Genomic DNA, 18,048 nt, shown 5'->3' on the forward strand with positions numbered 1-18,048 from the left:
TCCGAAACAATACATTTCTTGGTACATCAGCTTCATTGTGGGTACAGAAAAGAGACTGCTCATGTAGGAACACAATGTCCTTGTTAATATGAAATGCGCTCAGTAAAATTTTATCACAAAAAAACAAACAGGTGACACAGGCACTGTTCACTGTTTGAGCCTGTTAGATGACCAACTAGAGATGCTCCTTTATCCTATGTTTGGATGTTAATGCTGTAATGGAGACTGCTACTGGACATTACCTCCATCACAACTGGAAGCTCTGAAATCTCACACCAGACATCTGCTTTTTTAGGCAAAGCCACCTTGGCAAAAATTTCCCTCAATCATCTATATGGGAGAATAAATCTGCTATCTAGGTCTACACGCTCTCTGAAAACTTAAGATGTCATTATTTCAGCTTATCCCCTTATCATATTTATGTCAGCAACTGCAGACTTATTTTGGCTTAATTACCTTCTTGTTATCATAGGTGGCTAAAGTAAATCCTCCAAATTGGATGGCCTTATCAAATGAGTGGGCATCGTGTGATACGGACGAGCTGATTAGTGAACACTGTACATCAGCAAACTGATCGAGCAATATACCAACAACTCGCAGACATCAGTATGAACTGGACTCTTTATATTGACAAATGCTTATGCCATGCAACTTTCTGCAGAATGCTGCAATCCATAATGCAGAAAGTTTCCCAAGTTTCAAGACAAAGGCCAACATTCCAAACAAAGAAAAGCTCCTGTTATATTCAGACAAAAAACATAATGCAGCTATTGTTGTTTTTAATGTTAGTACAACAAAACAAGAGTGTAGCAACAAGTTGTGTGTGTGTGTGTGTGTGTGGGGGGGGGGGGGGGGGGGGGGGGGGGTATGTTTGCATAGCCCTAAACTAAGGTAGAGACAGAAGAGGACACAGATATAAATGTATATCTACATTTCTGATCCCAGCATACAGCAGTCAGTCTATCTGTCAGTCACTATGTTATTAATAAGTGGTGTGCCCGAAGAGGAAACCATAGTGGGGAACAGTAGTGGCTCAGTGTTTTAAGACTTTGGATCTTTGCTACATCTGGACAGAGTTAACAGTCACCCTTGTGCCTGGTCAAAAACATTTTAACTACATAAATAAGATCCCTTGTTTTGCTCCCTGGGCCCAGAAAATATATATGTGTTGTCCTTTGGATGAAAACTAGATTAATGTTATAATACTGCATACATTTGGGCAATGGGAGTATTTCCAAGAAGCATTCACTCAAGAGTCAGTCAGGACTGGGAAAGGGGTAGAAAAAACACTTTACACAAGGTTATGTGTCTCATAAAAAGGTGCAATCTGTAACAGTCAAAAGTGCTCTCCCTGCTTTGTAAGGGTATAGTGTTGTATCCCATTTATATGTGACTGTAATGTTGAAAAACTAAATCCTTAAAAAGGTGCGGTCCCTGCACATATAAAACAAATCAGTTAATTACTGTATTTTGCAGGTGTGATAAAGTATATTTTCTGTATTTTGTCAGTTATAATAAACTTGAAAAAAAAGACAATTTACAGATTACACCTTGTGGAGTGGAGAAATCTTTAAAGCAGCAAAAGATAACATAATACTGTCTCAAAGGAGGAAAAATAAAAATTCCAGTGACATCCATAGTTGTTTTTTTTCCCCACCAGAGACCTGCACATCACAGACCATGGTGCAAATATTGTAAAAATAAATACATAAATACATACAGTACATGGGTAATCCATCCTTACATACATACACATATTGTATAATAAAATAAGAGAATTATAAGATAATTATAAAATTCATATGTACAAATGCATAGTCCATATGCGTCCAAGAAGAGGCAGAGCAAAGTTTCCTCTCTTCATTTGTGGTTTTTATCTGGTGTATGTGTTTTTCAAGTGGAAATGTGGGTTTTTATGTCTGTGTGCGGTGGTGTGCATGGCACTTACTGTACAAGAATACAGGGGTTACACACCAGATCGCTCTGTGCTGTTTCCTCTTGTCACACCTCTAGGGTCAGTGTGTTATTAGTGGATAAAAGTTCACAGATCAAAAGTTGAGAGGTATGTTAACAGGTGTGTCCGGGGTGTCTAGTGTGCGTGTCCGGAAGAGCTGTGTGAGTGCGAATACAGAGGAGATGAGTACAGTGCAGCGTTTGGCTAGTAGCCTCACCCCGTCACTCTCCCCCTGGCTCTGTCCAGACCCAGTGAGGCCCACACTCTTACCCCCCACCCCAGCACCAGTTCCCGCTGTCTCAACAGCCCCGACAAACTCACGGTACAGGCCCACTATCTCTTTTAGCTTGCCCATGGCCTCCACGCTGTCATCATCCTCATCCCCGTGGACCAAACTTGGATTATGACAGATGTCACAACCAGGGCACGGATTTGTTCGCAGGCAAGCTGCTGACAACTGAACCAGGGCACTGAAGCTGTTAGATAAAGAACGCAGGGCTTCATCCGGAGCCCAGCCCACACGTGTGGCCCGCTGACACCCAGATGCCAATCGTCGAGCTTCTGACTGGAGAAGACTCCTTTCAGCCTCTGTCATGGCGGTAGGATCCCAGGTCCCAGTACAATTTGGACCTAGGTTTGCAGTCATACTGCCTTCACTTCTATTGTGATTTAGGTCAGGCCCAACTTTTATGCCTGCACCATCTTGACATGATGTTTGTTGTGGCTGTTCAAGTGCTCCCCTCTCTAACACCAGCAGAAGTTGATCTATATCTTGTCGTAGGGAGGCAAAACCTCCCTTCAACCCACCATAATTCTTGTTGGTAAGGGAACGAAGAGGACCACCAAGTGAGGTTGTAGGGGAGCCGGGACGTGAAACTAGGGGACTGAGTTCAGAAGACGCAGTTGAGAAAGTAGACAGTGGGCGAGGGTTGTCCCTCAGCAGTGACAGAATATTGGGGTTTGGAGAGGGTGTTGTAGGTGATGGGATAGGTGGAGGTCGGGCAGGTTTGGGCCGTGTGCGGCGGGAGAACTCATAAACAGTAAGTTCCTCATCAAAGCTGACACCATCTTCAGTGTCCCCACTAAAACAGTTGGCGTAGACAGTGCGGCAGCCACAGGCCTCGCGGTGCTGCTGTGGAGGAGTACTGTCTGCAAGTGACGATGTTGGAGAGTCACCTCCAATTTGCATGCTGGACACTCCTCCCAACCCCACTGCTGAATGGGCTCGTGACTGTGGCTGCTCCGATGAAACACTGCCACTATGTGCACTGTTCTCTTTAAAACTCAGATTAAGGTGTGATCCGTTTGTCCCACTGGTGTTTTTCATATGTGAGGTCACTTCCTGGGCCTCTTTGATGGTGGCTATGACAACTTCAGCTCCATCATCTAAAATGTTCCCTTTCCCTTCTGATTTTGAGGTCACAATTTCTTTGTCCTTGATGGGGGTCTTATTTAAGTCCGATAAACCACTGGCTACAGACAAACCAGAGCCAAATCCAGATGTATCTCCATTGATGGAGCTAGTGGAAGGATAGTCCAGAGTTCCCAAAATCTCTTGAGAACGTGTCATGTACCAGGGCAGAGCCTGGATCTTCCCTCTAAGGGCAGAGGCTGGTAGTCTGCCTCCCAGGCTAGAGGAGCTGGTCCTCAGATCTGATCCTGACCCAGATCTTCCCGGTTCTCTGCCTTCTAAGCCCCCAACACCTTTGGAGGTGGTTGAGATGAGGGATGTGGTAAGGGTGAGGGGTGCATCTGTATTTTTGGGTGACAGGCTCTCATGGCTCAGAGAAACCCTCCTGGGTCCTGACTGGACGCTGCCATTGCGGCTGCTCCAGGGGTGAATTCCATTTGGTGGACTTATGCTGTCCTTAAAGATCCCTTTATCTGGATCAGTGGGGGAAACAGGAGAGCTAGTGGGTAGTGACAAGGGGTGGAGACTGGTGGGAGAAGTAGGTTTAGGGGGTACTGGTGGGGGAATGGCTAACTTTGTACCTGAATTGGAGCGAGGGATAGGGGGTAAGTTGGGTGGCTTTTTTGTAGGTAGGGCAGTTCCATTGCTTTTTCCCTCAACTTTAAGTGCCTCCTGTTCATCCAGAATGTATGTTTTGTCTTTGGAAAGAACATGCCCTCCATTCTCATGCGTCAGATCTTTATTCTTTTTTGGGCTGTTTTCTTGCCTCTTCATCTTTTCCTCAGTTTGTGGTGTTGTAATGGGTAGTTGTTGCTTGCTGCACCGCACCGCTGTGATCAGGGGTGACGAGAGAGGCAATCCACCTGCACCAGATGTGACAGACTTGAACTCCATTGTGTCTGGCTCCATCTCCAGGAGTTCAGAAGACAGACGTCCAGAGGTATCCCCATTGCAGTGGGCATATGATCTCCCATGTTGAGGGGACTTGGGAGGAATGATCTGGGGTTTGGGAGGCAGCTGTGGCTTAGGTGCCAAAGGTGGTTTGACCTTGACTTCAGGTTTCTCAGATGGCTTCGGTGGACTGGGTTGTTGGTTGTTAATTTGATTTTTGGAGTCTTTAAGTTTCTTCAATTCACTCTTGGTTTTAGTAGATTGGGCTTTATTGGCAAGGGGGGAGGATGGCTCTTTCCCTTGGACAGCTGGAAGACCATTCCAGTTTCCACTCAGACGATTTGCATTCTTCCGGTCAGCAAGCTCTGCATCTGGGGGAGACAGAGACAAATCAAAAGATAAGGAAAGGGAAAGGCATCAATGAATTGACACAAATCTTTCCTACAGCTTCTTTAATCACATTAATGTCTCAGTGTTGTCACGTGTTGCTATCACATTAAAAAATGCCACCATAGTTAAAGGGCTGACATTAAACCAAGTATTCACAAAAACGAGGATAAACAGTCTTACTCATCTGCAAAGTCATAACCAACATGCCATAAACAAACCTGATAGATCAGGAACTGGGGGAGTAAATCTCTCCTGTGCATCAAAAAACTCATCTTCAGACTCAGAGGCATTCTCTTTGACCAAAAGAGCTGGTTTGGGGTTGGGTGAAGGAGTTAGAAACAAACCCTCTTCATCCATCGAGAGGCGGTGCTCAGCATGTCCTGCTTTGTCCACAGGAATTGAACTTGTCCTCAATGGGACTTTGGGAGGGATCTTATTCTTTCTTTTAATGGGTGACCTTTGAAAGGGTGTACTGTCAATCATTCTCAAATCTCTTGAACTAGGGATCTTGGAAATGCGTCTGAGTTCATGTATGCCATGCTCTTCCTCATCCTCATCGTCGTCATCATCATCATCACTAGTAGCTTCAGGTGGACTAGGAAGGAAATCAGCCTTGGAGAGCTCAGCAAAGCAAAGGCAAGAGTTGTCATTGCCACGGTAATTGAGGTTAGTTGGTCGCAGGGGACCTTGGTGGCGTTTTGGCTCCAAAAGGAAGGGGTGGTGAACATCCAAGGTTGGAAGATTATCACCTGTGCATGGCCCACGAAGTGCATCTGGGCGAGAAGGGGCTTTGGCTGTGGCACTGCTGTCTTCTAGGGCAGCACTCAAAGAGCCACTGGACAAGCTGGAAAAGCTACTAGTGACCCGTGGATCGGTGTGGTACCAGGTGGTCTCCAGATTCATTTCCTCATCCATAACACTAAATATTCGCAGACCAGTTCCTGTTGCGCCTCCTGCCTCTTCACCCTCATTTTCCTTACCTTCTGTTGTCACTATTATTTTCACTTCCTGTTTGCCTTTATGCTCCTCTCTCTCTTTTCGCTCTTCCTCTCTCCTCTTTTCTTCCTCCTCTCTCCTCCTCTCTTCCCAGTCCTGACTTGCTGGGTCTGGGCGTTTATAATTCTGAGAATCCATTGGGTCATCCTCATCTGTTGAGTCATCTGAGTCACTACAGCAGCGAGACACATAACCTAACAGTACCAGGAAAATGCACAAACACCAGACAAGCGACACAAAACAAATTGTTAGTTCCTGAGTAGAGCACAATAGTGTTTAAATTATGATAGTATAACATGACTGGTTTTCTATCTGTACCCATACTGACTGGTGACACACATTAACATGTGCTGTGAAAAATATCTATCAAATGGCCAAAGTCAGAAATGGATAATTTTAAGTGAAACAGTATTTGCTCACTTGATAGGGATTCATAGCACACTCCCTCTATTACGGCGAACTTTCCACACACACCTTCTTCAGCAGGAATCCGGTGCACCCTCACTTTTGGGCGCCCCAGACGGAAGACATTGACACATGGATCCACCAGGAGTTTGCAGTAGCCTCCCAGCAGACACCCTAAGTCTTTGGCGGCCAGAGAGTCCATCAGTAAGGCAAATGGCTGTAAAAGGAGGGTATTGCAGAAGATAAGGTAGTGATTAAAGCCAAAGGGTAAGGGAAACAAGGCGATGGAGGAAGAGAAAGGGGGAGAGAGAGTTACCTTCAAGTCTAGCGAATTAGCTTTATATAGCTGCCACACACACCCTTAGGCTGTATATTGTTTGTGTGTTGGAGGAGAAATGCTTGACCTATATTTACTGTAGCACGATATGTAGCAGGAATATGGTGTAGTGAGTGAACATCCACTTTGATATCTGTGTCAGTGCATACATGTTTATGAATAACAGAGCTCAGTATCTCGATGTCCATTTATATGCATCCAGTATCTTCCATACCTTCATGTCGTGCAGTGAGATGCGCAGTAGGCTGACTTTGTCCGACTCAGAGAGCAACTCCACTCGGCTGATGCTGCTGAACTCGACCAGTCTAGAGATCACATTGAGCTTGTGGTTGATTACCTGGCTCATCCCATACTTCGCTCCCACCAGCAGGCTGACCAGCACTTCCCTGTCCTGAAGCTGAGGGTAGAAAAGATGGAGTAGGGTGTATTACAGGAAATGATTAAATGAAATTAGCAGGAAAGAGGAAGCATAAGGACAGACAGCAAATGTGTAAATATGCTTTGAGGGTAAGACCCAGTTTTTTAAATTTAGATAGACAGTTATAGATAGACAAACCCACTAGGTGACATGATGCTCTTAACCCTTACCATCATTGTAGCTGTGTAGGAACGTCCCCCATAAGAAATTAGCTCTCCCAGCTGAGTGAGGTAGGCCAACCGAGCCTGATTTGCAGATATGACCTTATAACACCATGTAGACAAAGAGGGAAAGAGAAAAATAACAATGAGAGCAGGACAGGCAGACAACAATGACAGAAAACCAGTGGGAATTTTATGGTTTACTCACTGACCAGAACAATGCTCTCCACAGAGAAATACTGTATGCACCACTCATTTTCCCAGAAACATTATCCAAGCTGCAGACCTACTCTTCATATTTTCATTATTCTACCACCCACAATCTATCTTTCTCCCAACTGGCTGTCACTCCACATACCATGTTAAACCACAGGGAGATTAGCTGTCACTGTTAGAGTCAGCTAAAAAGTACCCTACAGCCATTACTAAATTGTGATCTCTTTACGCCTCTCTGTGCTTCCTTCCACTCATCCATCAGTCTGTATCTACCTTCTGGCGTGGCTCTAGCAGGGACTGGATCTTTTTGAGGTGGTAGCTGATGGCTTTCCTTAGGTCCTTTTCCCTCATGTTGCTCAGCAGTGTGGGAGAGATGAAGCTGTCCAGGCCAAACTCCTTCCTGTTGTCGTCACACACAGAGGAATGAAAAGCATACGGATAAATGAGTGAACAATGCATGATTGTCACTTCTCTGTTACAACACTGAACTGTACTCTAATTGATAAGACGGTGATGCAAAGAAACATTAGCTTTCCTGTCAAGCTAAAGCGTTGTAACGTAGAGACAAAGATACAATAAACATGTCTGAAGTAATCACTACATATCAGTTAATAAGCTTGAAATTTGTACATTATAATTAAACACATACTCAAGACTGGCAAGTAGTGCCACATATTATTGATATGCTGATATTTGCTTTTTTTTGTTTTGTTTTATTCTCACAGCTGCCACTAGATGTTACTAAACAGCAATACTTTAAATGAATACTCCTTTAATTGTAACTGTAAGACTGCATCATCATTATGATTTCAGGTGAAAAACACCTGCGTCTGCAGTGCCGAGAGTTACTTGCTACTGTAATTTATTAGTCTCTGACCAGTGTATTAGTAAAGTGGTCCTCTGGAAAATAGACCAGAGCTTACTGTATGTGCGTTTTTGCATTTTGAGCTACGAAATGTAAAAGAAAAAGGCAGAAAAAGAGAAAATTGTGTCTAATGGAATAAAACATTTAGAATCCACACACAGGGAATAGGGCATATTCACAGCTTTGTGCACACAGACAAAACATTTTACATCACATTTATAGATTAGGCATTAAGCAAGTACACTTTTAAAATAAGAGAGATTGCAGCAGTATAACTAGCTCAAAACCTGTTGATCCCCAAAATGACACAAAACCTACAATAGTGAATCAGTGTGACCCTAAAATGACAAACACATATGACTCACGTAATGTTCTTGATAGAGGCCCTGGTCTGTCCACAACTATCTAGCCTCTCGTGCATGTGCAGGGCAGCAAGGCGGAGTGCAGTGTTACACTTCATCTCAACGGCAAAACGCTCCTGCAGCACATCCCCGACACTCTGGAAGCACACACAGTCACAATGTAATGCATACAGACGTTATAAATGACCATGCACATTTAACATAACAATGTATAACTGAAAAGACCACATTTTTAAGATTATTTGAACAATGTACCAACATAGAGTGCAATTCTTGTACACACATTGTAAAATACACACTTCATGAGCATTTTTGTAAGTAAACCAACACTTATATACCCAACTGCCGTTTATACAGCAAAAAAACAAAACAAAGCAGAAGGCAAAGACAATAAGCTCGACATAAGTGACTCTCCCAATGCTTTACTGTGCAACAAACATTTGCAAAAATAACATGTGGCTGTAAGGCTTGTATCCAAGGTTGAAGTAAAGTCTCAAACCTCAACATCACAGTACATCAAGTATTTGACTGGTAAACGCAGGAGGTGACAAATACTATTATTAACTCAAAGGGCCAAAACATTTTCATATTGAAATAGATTAGGACCGTTGATAACTAATATAGAGAGAAACAAGGTGTAGCTGCTTGTTAACCCCAACATCCATTCCAAATTTTTGAACGCTCCTTTATAGCAGATGCAGATCATACTCTATTTAACATATACAACTACATTTGGCAGGCAGTAATGTTAATATTTTTTTCCTGTGTGAGCATTCAGACTAGTTATCCACATGTACAAAGTAGTGAGAAAGCTTAAATAACTGAGCTCAAAGTGGACAGCTTGTATGTATCACATAAATGAGGATGTACTAAAGGAGGTTTAGGATGGACAGCGTAGAGACAGTGAGTGGTACGGTAGATAAAGAAATATGCTTGTCTGACCTGCATAAAGAAGTACTCAAAGGAAGAGGAGTCTTCCTGCATCATGTCCACGGGATCTCTGGGAATGAAACACACCCTGAACAGACACCTGTAATCATGGGAGTCTTTTTTCTGCACCACCTGGTGGAGAAACAAGACAGGAGTATACAAATGTATCCAAGCTCTGATTGTAAAGGCAACACATTTACTGTAATTTTTTCTTTAAAATTTCCTCATTCCTTCTCTTTGATAACACAATGTATTTTGTGTGTGGATTTATGTTAATTGTTTCCATCACCTTCTGTATGAACTCGTCTTCGTGCAGCAGCAGTAGTTTGGTGATGCTGTACTGTTGCTCTAACACCAGCGCAAAGTACTCGATGGCCCGGATGGACAGTTTATCCTTCAGAGTCAGAACAATGTCCTGGAATGGTGAAAAATCAACAGTTCAGACCCCTTAGACAAACATGTTTCATCCCAGTGTGCTGATGGCAGATGGTCAAATCTGATCCCCCCCCCCCCCCTCAGATTCCCTTTGGCTGGGAATACAAGCAGAAATACAAATACAAAACCTGCTGTAACAATAATAATCTGCTCATGAGGATGACGACAGATATGGACCTACTGGCACATTATTAACAACCTTGTGAGGTTTGATATCTCATTAAGATTATTGTATACACTTGCAAATATCAAACTAGACACAGAGACAATATTTAGAGTTATAGTACCTTACAGCTCTGCATCCTAACACACCAATGATTCTTACTGTCATCTCAACAGGGACTTTGAACACTTCACACTCTCCTCCTTGTTGCCTTCTTTTAAATGTTGCATGATTTCCTCCTCCAGAAATAATACAATAAATTACTGTATTACACCACATTACTGGAAGAACAGCCACAACAGCCTGAGCGTTCCCAAACTTTTAACACCCTTGGGGCAATCACAACAAAACTTTTTGAAGCACTTCTTCAACTAAAACAGCTCATGTTAAGTCTCATGATGCTTGCTGAGAAACTGAGGGGGCCAATGATTGGATCTTGTGTGTTTAGTGCTTCAGATTAAAGTAAAATGTAGCTACTGACATTAAAAAAGGGGAAGTAATCCAACTATAATCCATCCATCACCGCTGTCAGGAGTAAACCTTTATGCAATAAAAAACATCCAATGGATCCAATAGAGTAACAAGATTTAGTCACAAGCTCTTTTTATTACTTTTCATTGGTTAAATGTTTGTAAAACCCACAGACAGGCGTAAAGGGTGACCAATAGTAAAAATGAAAAAGGAGATGCAAGGTTTCTGCCTACCAGTGACGCTATGCTTTTTGATTTTGATTTTTTTTTCTTGTTCCTTTAGTTGAATGTTTAAGCTTTGCTGTGCAGAGTATGACACTAGGGGGCTGTTGAGTTTAAGGCGTGTACCTACGATTTGTGGTGGTTTGTTTGAAGCCAATTGTGGTTCAGTATTTAACTCATACAAGGGTGATGTGGAAACTGGAAGCCTTAAAAGCACATAAATTGAGAATTGATTTATAGGGAAGTAGGAGTTAAATTTTTAAAATAAACAATATTTGGCATATTCATTCATGTGGAAAGACCATATCAGACACAATTATTATTCAAAGCTGAGTATTGTTTAAGGCTTTTCAGCTCTGCAGGCTTTGTCATACCAATGAACTTGAGGCAGGTTTGGTCTCATTTGCTTTCAGAAAGCACACTGGTATCGACGGACATGTCACCCACCTAAGAATGATGCAGCCACCTTAGGCCAATGAGTGACAAGATGCATTGCACTATTTTCCGTCTTACATTCAGGAGTCATTGAAGGTGAACCAGCAAGGCTCACAACAGTTATGTCCTTTCAAAGGATTTAATTTGTACCTTTTATTACAGACAACACATGTTTAGCACATACCTTGACAGTGGTGGTGTTGTCAAACTTGAAGGCCTTAGTCTGTCCATTCTCTAAATAGACTTTTAGAACATTGGGCAGGAAGAGAAGAGAGTTTCCCTGAAGGACAGAAGTGAGAGATATCAGTTTGATTAGATGGGAATCAATATCAGATGAGAAGAGATACAACAGGAAAAGGCTGTGTGACAGCTTAGAAAATGAGACCAAATAGAGAATAAACAAAAGTGTGAGAGATCCAGAAATAAAGGTTGTTCATCAGTGGCTCACAGCAGTCATCACTTTGTGTCAAACATGATTTTCACACCTGAGTGTGCCCATTGACCACCACCTCCTCTGCAAAGCGCACTTTAACTGGATTACTCCTCAGACGAGCTCTCTTCTCCGCTGACATGATGGATGACTTGGGATTCTGCAACACAAAGACATGGACCAGCGCCATTACGAGCAGGCTGGATCATGGACTAAAACACACACTTATTAAACAGTAAAATTGCAATTAGTTTTGGGACAAACAAACTGAGACACACATAGCCACAGCCCATAATCAAGTGGTTGACACACATACAAACAAACTATTTATTTGCACATTGCAATCTGAAAGTAATGAGAAGGCAGTTAATCCTGTCAGAAGACGCAAGCTTACGGTCACATGCTTCTAAACATACACAGAGGGCTTATGTTGAAATGAAGGATGGTGTCATGATTCTGTGTGAATGTGTGTGTTTGTTGAGTGTTGATAGGAGGTCATCAGTGTCTTCTTTGTACTCACGGTCATGTGCCGGAGGATAGTCACAGTGATACAATCCTCCAAGTCCCTGTGTGGAGAAACAACACACACACACACACACACACATGCACGGATGCACATACACACACAAGGAGAGATCATTATCTTTCTGTCCAGCTGTCAAGTAAGCACTTTCTCCTCTGACCTTTGACCCTAACTTGCTAAGTCTTTCTCACACATACACAAACCCTCACGCATGAATCACCCACACACTTTGGCAGACAACAAACAACCTTTTATGACACTGAATTTAGTCACTGGAAAGACTGGTAAATGGACTGGTTCTTGAAATACTTGTTTTTTAAGTTATGAGATAAAATGTATGGTGATAGATAGATAGATAGATAGATAGATAGATAGATAGATAGATAGATAGATAGATAGATAGATAGATAGATAGATAGATAGATAGATAGATAGATAGATAGATAGATAGATAGATAGATAGATAGATAGATGCTAATAAAGCCCATTGAATTGAACTGAACTGAGTAGATATAAAGGTATCTCTGCAGTTCTTCTCACCTTAAGACGTTTTCCACCTGCTCAGCACTCAAATCCTCCAACACGGTATCATTAATCTGCAGCACATGGTCCCCTGGGTATAGTATCCCATCTGCAGGACTCCCTATACACACACACACACACACACACACACACACACACACACACACACACACACACACACACACACACACAATGAAAAGCGTGAGCCTTTGCATAAAACAAAAAACCCAGCTGCATATGTGGGCTTGCACTTTCAGCTCAGATAAAGGGAGATATACACACACAGATGTAGGCACACACATTCTCATAGACACACACACACACATACACACACACGCACACACACACAATGACACATATGGTTATTCAACATGGCTGACTCAACAGTGTTCAGCTGAGCTCTCCAGGACATGAGGGGTTACACTTATTCTGGGTCTCTTCCAACTCGGCTCCGCTCTGCTTTCTCTAGTTATTTATACTCATTTGTCTTCAGGCAAGAGAGCACGGCTGAGGCACAGCAGTTTCAGCTTACTCTAACACACGCACACGGGCACACACACACACACAGACACACACACACTGAGCACACATATACATAAACACATACACCCATGCACACGTTTTTACACACCCCGTCTGCCTGGCAAAGCCCCGTCTGGCCCTGATTTTTGACGCACTCACAGCCTGCCACTCTGCTTTGCAAGCTTGCACACATACACATGCACACACACACACACACACACACACACACACACACACACACACACACACACACACACACACACACATACACACACACACACACACACACTGTCTCTCTCTCTAGCCAGACAGGCCAACCAACCCCCCATCCCTCTGTTGAGCTTTCATGTCAGCTCTGCCAATATCCTGATCTTTGTGGTTTTTCAAGTCCCCTCCCTTCCTCTTTTCTTTCTCTATCCTTCTTCCTCATCCACCACTTTCCTCTATCATTCACCTCCTCTCTCACTCCTCCCACACCCGACTGCCTCACCTATCCTTGCTCCAAGCACTCTGCACACGTTCACACTCATTATTTTGCTCTCTTTGGCCACATTTGCACTTTGGTCTCTTGCCCCTTGGATCTTCCAGCTGGCACCTTCTATCACTATTAAATCTTGTCTTCTGTTATCACCTCTCTCTCCCCTCTTTTTGGCAGCAGATAGCAATTACTGAGTGGGTGGTGGGTTGGACCCCGCTCAGGGTATTTATTGGCTTATTTCACAAGATAGACGTAAAAGTAATGGATCAGCATCTCTCTCTGGTTCCCCGCTATCAAAGTTGCCTAAATGAAAAGTGATTGAATTTAAAAAAGGATGAGCAGGTGGCTCTGTTGTTTCTGTGGCCTCTCTGGCACCGTGCCTTGCCGTTCGAATGCCAGGAGAGAGTCAATGTGTGTTTGTGTGTGTGTGTGTGTGTGTGTGTGTGTGTGTGTGTGTGTGTGTGTGTGTGTGTGTGTGTGTGTGTGTGTGTGTGTGTGTGTGTGTGTGTGTGTGTGAGCGACACAAAGAGTGTGTGTAAACTGCCGTGCTGCAGGCAGTGCACTGTTGCATAAAGCAGGTGGCCATTTGGAGAGGAAGCAGGAAAACAAAGCGCACTCATCCACATCGACAAACATGTCGCACAAACAGACACACACAGTTTCAGACCACCTTACTTCCTACGTACCAGGGGCAATGTCCCTGACCAGCAGGGGTGTGTTTGTGGTGAGCGTGAAGCCATGTCCAGTGCTGCTGTCCAGGACAGGGTCCCTGGTGATCTGCAGTGACAGCTTGGCTTGGAAGTTCTGATTGGACAGACTGTTGGAGCGCTGCGACCTCCCATCGCCTAGCAACCGCTCTCTGCAAGGGTCAGACGGGGCAACAAGTTACCTAACTGGAGACTGAAACACTGTGGTCATGAAGAGATAAATTCAGGTGGATCAAGGGAGAGACAGTTCAGGGGTCTCTGCCTTCACATTTATACAAATCAACAAATCCTGGTTCTTTGTTATTAGTCACCGGCTATAATATATAAATAAATATAACAATTAATGAGAATTGTACTGCTTTAAAATTCAGCCTCACATATTAATTGTCTAACCACAGTTCCAAATTTTAACACTATTTTTGTAAAACAATTCATATTATGCAAGAATAAATGTAACCATAAGTTATTAGTTTGGTTAATCTTAGTTTTCTTTTACCTAAATGCTAACACCAGCATGCTAACAGGCTCACAATGACAACGTTAACAAGCTGATGTTTAGCAGAGATAATGTTTGCCAAGTTCACAATCTTAGTTCAGAGTGCTAGGTTGCTAACATTTGCTAATTAGCACTAAACACAAAGTACAGTTGAGGCTGAAGTGAATGTCATTAGATTTGCAGGTATTTTGTCATAAACTAGTGTTGGACATGAAATTACGACCTGATGATGATGCTACAATGAAAGTTAAGGGATCAACACACTGATTCCTTTGACTTCCTGAGGGGAGACATGAATATCTGTAACAAATGAAATGACAATTCATTCAATAGTTGCTAAGATTATTTCACTCAAAACCATACATGTTGACCTGCTGGTAGTGTGAACAGAGCACCAAAATAATTAGGATTCACCCTCTGGGGACCATGAATGTTCATAAAAAATGTTGTGGTTATATTGAATTGTTATTGAGGTATTTCAGTCAGGACTAAAGTGTTGGAACGGCTAACAGACAGACTGACGTTGCCGACGCTACATCCAAGCAGGTAGCATGCTATCCTAAAACATATATGCACGCATTCACTTGACAGTCACAGGATTGCAAAAGTATCAATGGTGAGAAAATGACTTTACTGTTTTCTCTTAAATGATCCGAGGCAGATTCAGAGAACAGAGGTGACATTCAAACAAACTGCTGTACATCATCTGTTCAAATGCACCCTGGGACTGTAGCTACAGTATCTGTATGTGCTGTGTTCAAATCTCATCTTCTCCCTTGGGCCTGTGATCCTGGTCAGTTGGTCGTGACATGGTGAGACTCTTTCCCAAGAATGACTAACAGGGAGTTCACTTGGCTTCCTCTGCGCCAAGGGTATGAAGGACTCTTGAAAGCATATTTGTGGTCCGCTGTGGGGTGTGTTTGTGTGTGAGAGAGGGACAGTCAGGTTTTGAATGTGTGCTCAGCTATGTGTTATGTGTCAATGTGTGGCTGTGAGGAGAGTATGAGAGTTCATATAAAGAAATCTACTTTTTTTAGGGTATTTTCTAATCTTTCAGGGCCATTTCTATTAATCAGTGAAACAATATGTTAACTTGGTATGCTGAGAAAAATAAAACACAATTTGAAGTGCAACAATAGTTTCAAAATGATACAGCTCATATACCACACATCCCACACTTCTTGTCAACTGCAGGATCTGGCAGCAAGCCTAGAAGTGGATGATCCTGTTTTCTCCACTTTCTATCTGAAAACTTTATTCTGTTTAAGTTGTTTTATTTGTTTTTGACGCAGTTATTTGTGTGGGGTCAGCATTTCCAGCAACTACCTGGTGTGTGGTGCCAACATTTTCTACTGCATACTCAGTTGTTTTCTGGTTAATTTGTCCTCTCTTCTCTTGCTCAGACCACAATGGTCATATGCAAAATGAGAGCAATCCTATAGGTAGCATTTCCACTCCCCACTTTTTACTTTTACATGCATTTCCTGGACTTTAAAGAGGATATTTGCCCTTAGCTGTGTCTCTGGTTCATTCTGTACCTGCTAAGTGACTCTCGAGTGCGGCGTATTATTGTTCCCACCACCTGCTGCACCCGGCTGGCCCTCCGAGCTGGAGACCTGCTCCTACATCGCTCCTTCTCCTCCATTTATCTAAAGCAACAACGAGAGTGGAAAGGATATGAGTTAAAGACATAATCCCAGAGAGGCAAAACACAGAGAGAGAAAATAGGAGACGCGGAGATGAAAGGATTTGTAGGGAGAGGGGAAAAAAGTTAGACACTGCTTAGTTTAGCTCTGCCTCGTTGGTCTGTGCATTTAGCTCCTGCTAAATTTGCATCTGGCCCGCTCTGTTTTTATATGCAGAGCGTGTAGCCTGCCTTGAATACGATGAATAATCAGATATGTAACAGTCAGGAGAGCAAGAAAGAAAGACGGAGAGAAAGAGAGAGTGAAGCCAGCATGAACAACACATGTCGCACACATTTGCCTGAATGACCTAATTCACAACAACAAGCCATAAAAGATATATTGCACAATCTCACAAAGATTCACAAAGATTGCAGCATGAATATGTTAAAGTCTGCGTGTTCACTATGCCGTGCACTTTCTGCTTAGCCTGCCCTTTAAACAGAGGAGCAGTGCAGACATAATGAAGGATGGAGGGCTCAGTCAAACCCCAGGGAGGCAAAGCTGGTCAGCATTGAATCTCGACCAAATCTCAAGACTTACAGCTCCCCTCAGCTTTGTTTTGTTTCTGTCAGCCAATCAATACGCTGGCATTGAGCTAGCAGAGCCTCTGGTAATTCTTTGAAGGTTTATGATCTATATCTGGAAATATACCCTACATAAGCACACACACAGAGAGATGTACAATACACCATCATGTTTCCGTTGTGTTAGATGTATGGCTAAAAATAATGTAGAGGGCAAGGGTGAGATGCAGATTCAGATTTCAATGTGGATTTCCAAGATTTAAAATAGCTGAGGGGTATGTATTTTACTTGTTTGAGTGCACTAAAACTGCGCCTTTTGTTTGCAACATCGGGGTGAATCAAGTTGTCGGTGTGATTTGTTTTGTTATGTATTGCTGTCGTCTTGTGATGTACTTCATCTGCTATTCACAGCTATCTTTGGACTGTTTGACCCCATGAAGCAGTGAAAAGGGAAGGAAACTTCAGGAACTGGAAGAGTAGTGACCCAGACCTGATCAATATGGCTAACGATGATGAATTTGCTCCTGAAACCTAATGATCCGTGCCTTGGCCTCTGCTGCCAAGGGCTTAGTTTGATCAGCTCTCTGAAATGTGGATGAAACTTCTGCAAGCCAAGACTTTGTGAAGATCTTACAAACAGTTTTCTGGCAATCTGCCACATTTTAAAGAAGTTAATTGTTCATTTCAGAAACAATCAGCAGGATTTCAGCTGCAGATATGATTTCAGCTTCATATTCACCTGAGTTTGACTGCTGGTTGTATAGGCAAGTGATGACTAGCTCTCTCAGTTGAACTAAAGTTGTAGGTCTGTCCTTTAAGAGGATTAGAGGCCCTCGTTATGCAAGGGCCCTCACTGGTCAGGGTGTCACTTTAGCACCTCCCGCTGATCCGGATTGAAGCAGATTGACTTGGACGAGGAAGGATGAGTGAGCCTAGGTAGCTGACGGCTGCCCATGAGGAACTGAGTGTAATTACTGGCACACCAGGCACGTTCGATCATTTAGAGAAACTGAAACCGACATGCCAATCAGCTCCATTTAAATCTTCAAACATGTTCGGGCTGCTAATGGAGACCTTCTTGTGTCATTGCGTTTGTC

General features: G+C 43.0%; 1 protein-coding gene across 1 annotated transcript; it reads right to left on the bottom strand.

The window, feature by feature from the left end:
* Positions 1-1,987: 1,987 nt before the first annotated feature.
* Positions 1,988-16,384, bottom strand: frmpd1b (FERM and PDZ domain containing 1b). Its single transcript, XM_062425886.1, has 15 exons — positions 16,278-16,384; positions 14,223-14,395; positions 12,555-12,657; positions 12,012-12,057; positions 11,547-11,651; positions 11,246-11,341; positions 9,626-9,751; positions 9,349-9,468; positions 8,410-8,543; positions 7,453-7,579; positions 6,973-7,065; positions 6,599-6,781; positions 6,063-6,264; positions 4,865-5,836; positions 1,988-4,627 (listed from the first exon to the last, which is right to left on the bottom strand). The coding sequence occupies exons 1-15, from the start codon at positions 16,382-16,384 to the stop codon at positions 2,049-2,051; spliced, it is 5,166 nt and encodes a 1,721-aa protein (XP_062281870.1). The 3' UTR covers positions 1,988-2,048.
* Between the last annotated feature and the right edge of the window lie 1,664 nt (positions 16,385-18,048).

The sequence above is a fragment of the Scomber scombrus genome, chromosome 9 (genome assembly GCF_963691925.1).
Source record: "Scomber scombrus chromosome 9, fScoSco1.1, whole genome shotgun sequence".
Lineage (NCBI taxonomy): Eukaryota > Metazoa > Chordata > Actinopteri > Scombriformes > Scombridae > Scomber > Scomber scombrus.